At 44.0% G+C, this 11,942-nt stretch overlaps 4 protein-coding genes across 5 annotated transcripts in view; 3 read left to right on the top strand and 1 right to left on the bottom strand.

Annotated features, from left to right (window-relative positions):
• LOC135091869 (myogenin-like) overlaps window positions 1-230 on the top strand; it is a 31,452-nt gene extending 31,222 nt beyond the window's left edge. The window contains exon 4 of the mRNA XM_063989912.1: window positions 1-230. This exon is cut by the window's left edge and continues 1,355 nt beyond it. The gene's annotated coding sequence lies outside the window, so the exon portion shown is untranslated.
• LOC135091870 (perlucin-like protein) overlaps window positions 1-2,137 on the bottom strand; it is a 2,173-nt gene extending 36 nt beyond the window's left edge. Inside the window, exons 1-3 of one of the 2 annotated variants that reach the window (XM_063989913.1) lie at window positions 1,954-2,137; window positions 1,112-1,309; window positions 1-544 (exon numbers count right to left, since the gene is read on the bottom strand). The exon at window positions 1-544 is cut by the window's left edge and continues 36 nt beyond it. In XM_063989913.1, coding sequence (XP_063845983.1) covers window positions 309-544; window positions 1,112-1,309; window positions 1,954-2,005 — 486 coding nt within the window. In that variant the 5' untranslated portion in view covers window positions 2,006-2,137 and the 3' untranslated portion in view covers window positions 1-308. The remainder of the gene's footprint in view (window positions 545-1,111; window positions 1,310-1,953) is intronic. The other variant, XM_063989914.1, reaches the window with a different exon arrangement.
• Window positions 2,138-3,873: 1,736 nt separating this feature from the next.
• Window positions 3,874-7,508, top strand: LOC135091867 (beta-1,3-galactosyltransferase 1-like). Its single transcript, XM_063989907.1, has 5 exons — window positions 3,874-4,274; window positions 4,700-4,845; window positions 5,245-5,381; window positions 5,498-5,791; window positions 6,255-7,508. The coding sequence occupies exons 2-5, from the start codon at window positions 4,809-4,811 to the stop codon at window positions 6,864-6,866; spliced, it is 1,080 nt and encodes a 359-aa protein (XP_063845977.1). The 5' UTR covers window positions 3,874-4,274; window positions 4,700-4,808; the 3' UTR covers window positions 6,867-7,508.
• A 256-nt stretch (window positions 7,509-7,764) lies between these two features.
• On the top strand, window positions 7,765-11,579 carry LOC135091866 (beta-1,3-galactosyltransferase 2-like). The gene is made up of 4 exons (XM_063989906.1): window positions 7,765-7,998; window positions 9,059-9,177; window positions 9,722-10,015; window positions 10,179-11,579. Exons 1-4 carry the CDS (start codon window positions 7,947-7,949, stop codon window positions 10,740-10,742), a joined length of 1,029 nt encoding a protein of 342 aa, XP_063845976.1. The 5' UTR covers window positions 7,765-7,946; the 3' UTR covers window positions 10,743-11,579.
• Window positions 11,580-11,942: the final 363 nt, after the last annotated feature.

Here is an 11,942-nt window from a genome sequence, read left to right as displayed (position 1 = left end):
CCAAAAGTTACAATCCAACAAAGGAATCAGTGTCTGGAAATTTGTCGGTTCATTTTCATAATAAGAATACCAGAAAACATGAACAGTGGGGAATGAAAATTGTGTGGAATGTATCAATATTAATTTTGGAGAAGTGTACCACAATAATTCTCTTTTAAGACCGGCATCTTCACTACTTCTCTCTGTCTTTAGCCATAACTTCTCGAACATAAGGAAAAAAAAATAAGAAACCATGACAATTAATGAATGCAGAATGCGCGGCTTCCTTCAGCATCCATTTCGAGGCATAACACGTCCAGTAGTTAGCTTTATCCGTTCCTCAGGCAGATGACGTTGGCGGAGGAGGTGCAGGAGATGTCGACCCACCGGTGGTTGGCAGCAGCCTGGAGGATGGCGCAGTTGTTGTTGGTGCTCATAGAAGGCTCCCCGTGCTTCCAGAAAGGGTTACCCATCGGAACAACCCGTTGCTCGTGTGTGAAAAACCACGTGCCTTCCTCTTCCTCGTCTGTCGCGCCCATCCAGTATGATTTGGACGCTAGAGTCTCTGGTGGGGAGGAGCGAAGCTTAAGTAAAGGCGACTAGCGAGTGAGAGAGAAAAAAAAACAAGAAGCTGTCAATATGGTCAATGAGTTTCAAGCAGTGCGGCGCGAAGCAAGTGCTGGAGCGCCGCGGAAATCCGGGAAGGAAGACTGATGCTCCTTCAGACAACCTGCACGTGACAAATGTGGCCTCCGTGAGTATGGCACTGTCATGTGTCACTGCTTAATGACAGAGAATTTAATTACTTGTGAATTTATACGTATGCTCTATTTGTGGGACACACCACGCTATGTACGAGCTGGTAACCTTTACTCCGCCGGCCGTAGGAAGGTTTGTTAGCATTCATTAGTTCCTCTTTCAAATTGTGATGGTGTGCCTCGCCCATTGCAGCTCCTGACTTAGCGTGCCGTGAGAGGGAAAAGGTTGGAAAGCACTTAGGTCAATCTGTCCTTTTTGGTCGACTGGGCTCAGTGGCTTAGTCTTAGGACAACTAATACATTGCTTGGGGTTCGAGTCCTGCTGGGTCCTTAACTATTTCAGCATACTAACACACACACACACACACACACACCTTCACTATGTATGTAGTCCCATATGAGAAGCTGGTCGGGGCAGTTGTCGTAAGTTACCAGATTCCCGTCGTGACCACTGCAGAATTCGAGGGCCTCTTTGAACTTCCTCAGCTTGAAGGGATCCGCCAGGACACAGCGCGTGGCATCCAGGCGCTCGTACGGCTCCGGACAGCCATCACTCCTGTACACAAACCCTGCTGGGAGAGTCAGGAGGCTCGAGATGCAGACGGTCAGATTATGGTTCGTATTTAGAAAGGCATTGCTCTCTCACCACGACTGTTTTCAAAGGCCTGGTTCTCACGAGTGTTTCCTCTGTTAATAATGTAGAAATATTGTTAATCTGTTACTAAAACCATAAAAAAAACATCCTTAAAAATTCGTGCCACTTCAGCTAGAGGCTTATCAATGTTGTGGAGATGCCGCGCAGAAGTGTTTGATATACTTATACGTGGCACAAGTTTTTAAACGATAAGGTTGATTTGTAGTAATTCCAGAGACACTAGCGTCGAGGTAGAGGCACTGGGGTTGGGAAAAAAGGCGACAACATTCAATGAGTCCAAAGAAAAGTCACTCAGTCAAGAACAATCAATAGTCAGAAAATTAACAAGATAACGAAGCAATGTGGTATATTCAGATAAATTTCATAGCTGTTTGGTCACCTGGTTGCTAATGTAGAGTGAACAGGAAGCTTTAATATCAGACAAATTTGTGGATCAGTTGATAGATAGACACGGACTGCCAGATGTAGGCTTGGTGACTTACTTCATGTGTTTTCTTATGTCATGTGTTAATACGCCGTCCACTACTTAGCAAAATATTAGAGAGCCTTAACAATATTTACCATTTGCCACAGACGCGGCCGCAGCAAGCACGACCACCAGGGAAACTTTCATGTCGCAGGGCACGGAGAGGTGGAAGAGTAAGGATGAATGCAAGGGGAGTACCAATATATAACAGTAACAAGTGGAAGATAAGTTCGCGTGCTGGTTTGGAGTACACCTTCCACACCTGTTATGTCCCACAGGTGTGTGAAGACAGCAAGGTTACACGCACACACCTCCCTCTCCCTCCCCTCCACAAGCACACACCATCGGGTATTCAAGAACAGTTTCCCATAAGATAACCTACCGTTGCGACACCAGACTACCAATACATCGTCATGGCTTAGACCTTTATTCTCAAACGCTTTGCTCTCCCACCAAGACTATTTTTCAAAGGCCACAGAGATAATTAACAGGGTTCGTCAAGAGCATCTCTCCTGTTAATAATGTAGAAATCATATTAATCTTTCACTAAAACCGTAAAAACACTCATGAAAACCCGAGTCACTTATCATAAAGGCATTCATAAACACTCTGCTCTTTCACCACGACTGTTTTCAAAGGCCATAGAGATGTTTAGCCGGGTTATCAAGAGTGTTTCCCCTGTTAGTAATGTAGAAATCTTGTTAATCTTTCACTAAAACCATAAAAGACACCATTAAAACCCGTGTCACTTCAGCTGGAGCCTTTTGAAAATCATGGAGGTGCGGCGCAGAAGCATCTCAGAATATTGTCATTATGGCGATTATTTTTCCTATATCTGATGGCGCCATTACGTAATTTCCACCATTTGAGGAACAAGATGATACGCACTAGATAAAGAAATCCTAGACTGATAGCTACGTTTTCCTCTCACTTTCTCAAAACAAGCGATAACGTAGCAGGAAAGCCACACCAAATGATACAGGAGATTACAGCGCATCCTTACCACACTTCATGACAAAAGAACCTAAGAAAATACGCCGAAATATCGAGGGCATGGGACGCAGGATTTTTAGGTGAAAAGTTGAAAATTAATGTGAAATTGGATCCATCATGCACTCACACGCCTATGAACCGTTCCGCCATCACTGCATGTCCCTTCGTAACCGTGAATAGATAGTAACATAAGTAGATATTCACGTAAACAGCATGGAGCACAGTTTTAGTTCAGATACCCCCTTGAAACGAGAATAGCGCATGGTAGAAAACGGTGGTAATTTTAAGGGAGGACACTAGAATATTTGCTACTTCGTTGGACAGTCAACAGTGACTTCAGAATCCCAACACGCTACTGAGTCAGATTCACGGAAAACAATCAAACATTTTTACTCTATTACGCACAGATTTTCACCTCTGAAATGTCCACTTCACACACACACACACACATACACACACACACACACACACACACACACACACACACACACACACACACACACGTATCCAGCCTCGCCGTTATCACAATCCTGTCTCTATCACACCCTTTCACTAAAAAAAACATGCGAAATTTATAAAAAAAAAAAAACTTTAATGAATCTCCATCTGTGAAGCAATTACTGCCACTGAAAGCAAAATTTAAAATCAAAGCCAGAAAATGGTTTAGAAATATTTCAAATTACCATCACCACTGAGAACTGAAGAGAGTAGTAGTAATAATATTAGTAGTAGTATAAAGATGATAATTGTAATGATATATAGTAGACTAGTAGATGTGTTAATTTGCATTCCCGTATCTGAAGAGAGAGAGAGAGAGAGAGAGAGAGAGAGATGTGGGGGGGGGGGAAGACACGGTTAATTCACCTGCTCGCTTGTTGACTAAGTAAATCGAATAGATACAGTTAGGTCTCTCTCTCTCTCTCTCTCTCTCTCTCTCTCTCTCTCTCTCTCTCTCTCTCTCTAAAAATAAATAAATAAATAACTAAATAAAGAGGAAAAGGAAAAAGAAAAGGGAACAAAAGTGTAAACAAAAGAAAGAAAGTGAGAAACAAAAGAAAGAAAAGAAAGAAAAGGGGAAAGAGAAAAAGAGAAAAGGGGAAAGAAAAAAGAAAAAGGAGAGAGAAAAATAGAAAGGAAGAATGAAAAAAGAAAAAAGGAGATGAAAAAAAAACAAAGAAAAAAAAAGTTGAGGAAAATTAAACCAAGAAAAACGAGAAAGGAAGGAAAAATTGAAAGAAAAACAATAAAGGAAAATTAAAACAAGAAAAAACAAGAAAGGAGGGAAAAAACTGGCAGAACACTAAGGTGACAGGCAGTCCTCATTATACGAGACACTTCAGTTCCTCTACAGCCGCGAAGCAGGGCGCTCTACCCTCCCGCAGTAGTCTTGCATCCACACACTCCAAAGCAGCTTGAGTCAGGAGTGAGGGAAGAGTGAATAGTGCAATGATAAGTGTGGCGAGGGTGAAAGTGACTGTTGATGTTGTTGTTGTTGTTGTTGTTGTTGTTGTTGTTGTTGTTGTTGTTGTTGTTGTTGTTGGCGGTGGTGGTGGTGTTACAATGATAAAGCTTTTGAGTGTGTAATGAGGAAAAAGCATTATTATACTCATATTGTTAGGAGAGAGAGAGAGAGAGAGAGAGAGAGAGAGAGAGAGAGAGAGAGAGAGAGAGAGAACGTGCGAGAAACTAATTCTCTCACCTGTTCATTTCTTGACTTAATGAAACCTAACAGTTACGTCTCTCTCTCTCTCTCTCTCTCTCTCTCTCTCTCTCTGCTACTACAACTACTACTAATAATAATAACAATAATAATAATAATTCTAATACTTCTACTAATGCGAACAACAGAAGGAACATAAATTTTGATGAAAGAGAAAAGTTCAACCGCAATGAAAATATTCTTGTGTGTTTAATAATTGCCGTGGGAAAGGAAAGAAAGGAGCATTTGTGAATTGAAATGTTGCCAAGAAGAATGAACTGGAAATTGTTTAGTGGTGAGCATGTCATTCTGTTTATCTCTCTCTCTCTCTCTCTCTCTCTCTCTCTCTCTCTCTCTCTCTCTCTCTCTCTCTCTCTCTGTATCAGTGTTTATCTGCCTCTATTTATTAATCAGTGGGTCATTCTATCAATCATTCATTAGATAAATCTATGGCTATCTGTCATTCTGTTTATATTGACGCTACAATTAATGCATAGTTCTCTACCTACCTCCCTCTCTCCCTCCCTTTCTCCCCTCCCCTCTCTCTCTCTCTCTCTCTCTCTCTCTCTCTCTCTCTCTCTCTCTCTCTCTCTCTCTCTCTCTCTCTCTCAGTCATTTAATCAACTAAAAAAATTAAGACACAAACTGGTACCAAAAATATCAAGCTGTCAATGAAAAGTTTATTTCGTTTCAGGATGGGGATGGGCGGTGGCTGGGCGGTGCTTGGCTAGTGGCGTGGTGGTGGTGGTGGTCCTCGCCATACACCGCCACCACGCCCCCACCAAAGCCTTCAGGATCAAGTATAGACCTTTACGCCCCACCACTCGTCAGGTGAGACTTCTTCTTTTCGTTGTTTTCTTATTTTTCTCTTTTCTGGGTTCAGTTTGTTCCTTTTTCTTGTCTATTATTAATATTACTCAGGGTTTATATCTCGTCTCCCCCTCCAGCCCTTCCTGCCAGACCTCCCGAGCCAGACAAGACCAGGCCAGCCGGCTGACATTCCCCAACGATTCCTGCTGGAGGAGGACACAGCTTGTCATAGGATGGGGGAGGACGTGGAGGTGGTGGCGTACGTTCACTCAGCCATCACAAGAGTGGAACAGAGGCAGGAGACGAGGCGAACCTGGGCCAACTCTACCGCCCTCAAAATGGTGGTGGTGTTCATGGTAGGCCGCCCCAGGAACAGAATGGAGCAGGTCTTGATTCAGAAAGAGAGCTCCTTCCATCACGATATAGTGCAAGTGAGTCCGTGGGTCAAGGTTCTCAGGCACGTGGGTTCCAAGGAAGGGCATCCACTCAGCGTTACGTTCCCCACATGTCAAAACTAATGTCCTTGGTTAAGAGGCGCGGTCTAGCCCTGATGTATAAGACGTAAAAACCGAGGATTGTCACGTCCGCTGCAGGAAATGCTGGGGCTGTAAATTTTGATTACAGCTTTCTTATCTCAGCCTTCTCTCTCTCTCTCTCTCTCTCTCTCTCTCTCTCTCTCTCTCTCTCTCTCTCTCTCTCTCTGATTTTTATTGGTGTTTTTATGATTCTAGTAACAGATTAAAAAGATTTCTACAATATGGACAGGAGAAACAGCCTGGGAACCTGTGGGGTCATCTCTGCATCCTTTGAAAACAGTCGTGGTGAGAGCAGAGGCTTTCTGAATACTGGATTAACATACTTTTTTTTTTTTCTCTCTCTCTCTCTGACATGCAGGGTGACTATGCTGACCACTACCACCTTCTGAGTTACAAGGCACTGTCCTCCCTGCGCTGGATCACCAAGAACTGCGCCCACGTGCCCTGGACTCTACATGCTGACGATGACGTCCTTGTAGACACCTTCTTCCTGCGGCAGTTCATCCAGGGACAGGAGAGGAGCCAGGATAGAGACAAGTTGCACTGTAAGGAACTTGTGGGAGAGAAAGTACATAGGAAGGGGAAATGGGGAGTATTGCCTAGTGAACTGGCAGCCACGCACTACCCTCCATATTGCCAAGGGTTCCTCTGGTTACTCCCTACTGCACAGGTGCCGAAACTCCTGCAAGCCTCAGCCTACGTTAACTTCCTGTGGGTGGACGATGCTTATATCACAGGGTTTCTGGCCATCAAAGCTAACATATCCATTCATGACATCAAGGACCTCATGGCCACCACCATTCTCGCCTCAGTAGACGTAGGCACTAAACTAGCTTGGGTGCATCTCCTGTTCAAGAGGCGATCGGTGGAGTGGCAGCGTATATTGAATCATTATCGCGTCCCCGGGTCACCGCAGCCACAGTTCGGACGTGGGCAGTTACCGCGTGTAAATGATTCGCTTGTATTGTAATTGTCGAGGTGCTGGTTGGTAACGTGTGCGTGGAATGTTACGTTAATCTTTCGAAAGCAGCGTTGTATTGCGTTGTTTTGTTCCATTCTACCTGTAATTTGTCTTTCGTAAGTGGGTAGAAAGTTTCCTAGGAAATTTATAAAAGCTGAAAGAAAATAATCTAACCTCTCAGTCAAGTCTTCCCTAAGTGGTTTGAAAGTTTCCTGCGAAGTGTGAAAGTGGAAAAGCAATCTGAACTACCCAACAACTCTTTCGTAAGTGGTTTCAGACATTCCCTGCAAACTATAAGAAAAAAAAATTAAGGAATTAATTAATTTCCATGAACTACTATCAAATAATAATAAACCTAATATGAAATTTCTTTTGCAAACGAGACCGAGAGATCAGACGAAAAAAAAAAGAAAAAGAAAAATGCAGTCTTGCCAGTCATTCCCAACAGATCACTCACACCTCTGCCACTTCACCGTGTTAACTTAAAGACAAGAATTATCAACTGTGCTACATCAATTAAGAAGGAGGGTTTATCTGCATACATTCAAGCAATTCAGTCTTAAGTGTTGTCAATTACAAGCTCAAAAATATTATCACCACTCTGATAGTATTGTTCCTTTTTCACGTCTCGTACTTGTAATAAAAATTCAGTGCAAGTGCTTCGTATCATTGAACCATATAAGATTTTTCTTCTGATTTGATTCCAGAATTAGTATAATGCGTTCAATTCGTTCAGTATGAAATAAATTAGTGAGATTTAACAAGCTTTCCATATTCGATCTTATATAATTTCTCTCTCTCTCTTTCTCTCTCTCTCTCTCTCTCTCTCTCTCTCTCTCTCTCTCTCTCTCTAGATAACACAATTTTATCAGATAAGAAGACAAGTACTCCTTGTACTCGTAACAGGCATCACTCCTTCTCGCCTCACCTAGTGGTGCTGTCTGATTTCTGCCACAACCTGGACCACCACCACCACCACCACCCGTCACGGCACCACTACCACGAAACCTCACATAAGCACCACTGCGTTGAGTGAGAGGAGACAAGACTACGAGGTGACGTGGTTAAATTAACGAGCTGACGAGTGTAATGAGTCGAATACTAAATCCTTGCGTGTGCTTCAAATGGCCAATGATAAGATGTAAGTACCGAAGGATAAAGTGGAATAGGTGGATAAAGGAGCGTTACTTGGGATTAGTGGAACTATTATAAGGAAGCCAACCACTGAAAGTTTTGCCATTTAAATGTTTCAGAGACGAGTAGCGATTTTTTTAAGTCTCTGAAACTAGACAATGAAAACAGACGTAATTGAGTTATATATGCAAAACAACCACTGAAAATCTTTGTCATGTGACTGTCACGTTCTGAATGGAAGGCCAAAGGTTTTAGTGGCCAGGGGCAACAAAAAAGCCATTTAAAAAAAGACCCACTGAGGGTGCAAATCTATAAAGAATGTAATCAAGAGGCTTATTCAAAATTATGTGTCTTGAAATTTCCATGTTAGAAGAGTTCAAGTCATAAAGATTTCCAGAGATACTTTTAACAGATTTTAGTAGAAATGATCGGAGTTTTCAAGGGTGTTTTCATGATTCTAGCATGATAATCATTTTGTACCATAAGTGGTGAGAAACACACGTGAGAATTCAACTACAATTTAAACATAGCGTACATAAGAACATAAGAACATAAGAAATAAGGGAAGCTGCAAGAAGCGACCAGGGTTACACGTGGCAGTCCCTGTGTGAAATATACCTACCTATTTCCACCTATCATCCCCATCCATAAAACCGTCTAATCTCCTAAATTTCCCTAATGTCTTAGCACTAACAACATGATTACTGAGTTCGTTCCACTCATCTACCACTCTATTTGAGAACCAATTTCTTCCTACCTCTTTCTTAAAGCTAAATTTTTCAAGCTTGAACCCGTTATTTCTTATTCTATCCTGGTTGCTGATCCTAAGAATTTTGCTTACATCCCCCTTGTTATAACCCTATACATATACAGAGAACCCTATATATAGCAGAGAAGATGCCATAAGTTCTTCGGTAGGGAGCTGTGGTCATAAGCTAAGCATGATCACTGTGTGGCCTTAGGAAATAACATTGATGAAAGAACAACGCCGAGGTAACGTAACAGAAAACGGGACCCCAAACCAGCCCATGCAGTAAGCCAAGTGCCATCCTTAATGTACTTCACAGGGCGATATATTCTGATGACGATAGTGATGATGTGCGTGATGATGCTGATGGTGATGATGGTGAGTGTGAGTCGACTGCCGACGACAACGAGGGTGAAGAGGACTATTGAGAATTATAAGGTAATCTCTCCTTGTGTATGTGTGTGTGTGTGCGTGTGTATACTAGTCTATCTTTTCTCTAGTGATTTACAAAATATCTACATGTTTTCTTTTTTTCTCTTGCAAGTGCGAGCTAGTATATTTACCTCCTAAGGAACAAAAAATGCGAGTTTAAGGAATACATCACCACTGCTTTTTAAAGATTGGAGTCTACTCACAAAATTTGCATGACTCCCTCACTCCTGGATTCTGTTCACCTCCACATTTGGGTCAGATGACATACACAGCCTGTCTGGGGTATTAACTTTCCTTAATGAGACCATATTCTGAAACACTTCTGCCTCTAGTGGGAGTTACACAGGCTTTTAAGGATGTTTTATGGTTCTAGTGACAGATTAACAAAGTTTCTACATCATTAACAGGAGAAACAGTCTTGAGGACCTTGCTAATCATCTCTGTGGCCTTTGAAAATAGTCGTGGTTAGAGAATAAAGTGTTTTAGAATACAGGCCTTACACTACGTATACGGTTATCATGACTGACAGCACCACACTTCCTCCCCACAGCCCTACATCCCAAGCAGGCCCAACCAGATCCGCATAGGCGTGCCCCCAAACGTTCCTCGACACTTCCTGATAGAGGAGGCGGACGCGTGCACACGGAGGGGCGACGACTTGGAGGTGGTGGTGTACGTGCACTCCGCCATCAAGAGGGTGGAACAGCGGCGTCTGACGCGACTCACCTGGGCCAACTCCAGCGCCCTCAACATGGCGGTGGTATTCATGGTGGGCCGCGCAAAGAACACCCAGGAGAAGAACATCGTGCGCCGCGAGAGTGACCTGTACCACGACATCGTGCAGGTGATGTTGTGTGTTCGCGTGTGCCTGTGTTCGCGATGACCACAAAGGTTACAGGCCGTTCATTGGCCACACTGCTGCCTCGTGACTGTTCCACCCAGTGGGAATGCGAGGGCTGCCAGTGGTGTGGCTTGTATCTAATGTCCGTGTCCTTATCTTGCCCCAGGGTGACTACGGGGACCACTACCACCTTCTGACCTACAAGTCGCTCTCTGCCCTCTATTGGATTAACAAGCACTGCGCCCACGTGCCCTGGACGCTCCACGCGGACGACGACCTGCTCATCGACACCCACGTCCTGCAGAACTTCATCGAGGAGTTCGACAGCAGCACAGACAGGAACAACCTGCACTGCAGACTGCTGAAGACGCAGCGCGTGGCCAGGAAGGGCCGCTGGAAAGTTATGCAAAAGGAGTTTCCTGCCAGACGATTCCCGCCCTTCTGCCAGGGCATCCTATGGCTGCTGCCAACCAAGGAAGTGTCCAAGCTACTGAAAGCGTCTGCCAAGGTGAAGTGGCTGTGGGTGGACGACGCGTACGTCACCGGCCTGCTGCCCAAGCACAGCGGCATGAAGATCTCCGGCATCCCCAATGACCGCTTCGGCATCGCGTCATTCTCCGACAGTGACGTGGGGAAGAAGCTGGTGTGGTTCCACCTGCGCGGGATGAACCTGACGCAGCTGTGGTCTGGCATCCAGAACCACTACTACAACACCACCGAGGAGTCGTGACTGGAGCGCACAAGGGGAACCTCACTACAAAGAGCCTCCACCTCGCTGGCCACGCGGCGACCCGAGGCACAGAGGCAGCAGGCCACAGAATCACACAGCAGCACACGGCACTGAACTAAAGGCCATTGCTGTCTGGCGGATGAAGGCGTCGAGAGCAGCACTGACAGACGGTTGCGCTGCACTCAACACTCCCTTACAGCAGCGACTGAACCTGTATGGTTAACCGCCCAATTCATCTCAAGGCATCATGTCTGTTACCCTCACAGCATCATGTTGTTCCCTGCATCTCTGACCTACACCTTACTGATGCATCCACCTCCGTGACTCACGCTATCACGCTCACCACTCCACCCTCACTTCTTATCACTTGCACACTCATTCACGCTGCATCCCATTCCTCAGTTCACCTCACACTAACACCATGAACGAATTAACACAGTCACATTGTCATTCACTCTCCATATGTCACAACCATACACAAACGAGCACTATCACTTACATTCCATACCGTATCATACTTCACTTCACCATTCTAAGATAACATTATACAGGTCTGGGCGAAAATAGCAGTTGTGTCACCGTAAATCTGATAAGAGGGGCAAAGTACAATATGAGCAATAATTTAAAGATGCTAATGCCACAAAGACGATGAGAATTAATGAAGTGTGACGTCATTATAAAAAAAGTGCTATAGTAATATTTATTTTGGTTAAAGTGAGAAGTTTAATGGATCAGAAAAAGTAGAGAAGTACTGATTCTCTCTCTCTCTCTCTCTCTCTCTCTCTCTCTCTCTCTCTCTCTCTCTCTCTCTCTCTCTCTCTCTCTCTCTCTATCTATCTCTCTTTCAAGGAACTCCGATAAGCGAGTCAGTTAGGTTATAGGGAAAGTCTCAAGTGTTATCAAAAGATTATACTCAGTAACGCAATCCACACACACACACACACACACACACACACACACACACATAGGGCAGTTATTCAGTTTCAAGCACTTATTTTAGTCTCAGTAACGATCATACTCTAAAAACATTTTCATATCGCATCACCATTACATTCAAAAGACTCTAGTTGAAGTGACAGGGGTCTTGAAGGGTGTTTTCATGGTTGTAGTGAAAAATTAACAAGATTTCTATGTTATCAAAGGGAGAAACGATCTTCAGAACTTGGCTACTCATCTCTATGGCCTTTGAAAATGGTCGTG

This window comes from Scylla paramamosain, chromosome 38 (genome assembly GCF_035594125.1).
Source record: "Scylla paramamosain isolate STU-SP2022 chromosome 38, ASM3559412v1, whole genome shotgun sequence".
NCBI classification, from domain to species: domain Eukaryota; kingdom Metazoa; phylum Arthropoda; class Malacostraca; order Decapoda; family Portunidae; genus Scylla; species Scylla paramamosain.
This window is presented reverse-complemented; position numbering and strand designations above follow the sequence as displayed.

Coding starts and splice junctions, on each gene's coding strand:
- LOC135091866 (XM_063989906.1), top strand. CDS start 7,947: ATGAGTCGAATACTAAATCCTTGCGTGTGCTTCAAATGGCCAATGATA. Junction 7,999..9,058: donor CAAATGGCCAATGATAAGAT/GTAAGTACCGAA, acceptor TGTACTTCACAG/GGCGATATATTCTGATGACG. Junction 10,016..10,178: donor TGTACCACGACATCGTGCAG/GTGATGTTGTGT, acceptor ATCTTGCCCCAG/GGTGACTACGGGGACCACTA.
- LOC135091867 (XM_063989907.1), top strand. CDS start 4,809: ATGTTGCCAAGAAGAATGAACTGGAAATTGTTTAGTG. Junction 5,382..5,497: donor TACGCCCCACCACTCGTCAG/GTGAGACTTCTT, acceptor CTCCCCCTCCAG/CCCTTCCTGCCAGACCTCCC. Junction 5,792..6,254: donor TCCATCACGATATAGTGCAA/GTGAGTCCGTGG, acceptor TCTGACATGCAG/GGTGACTATGCTGACCACTA.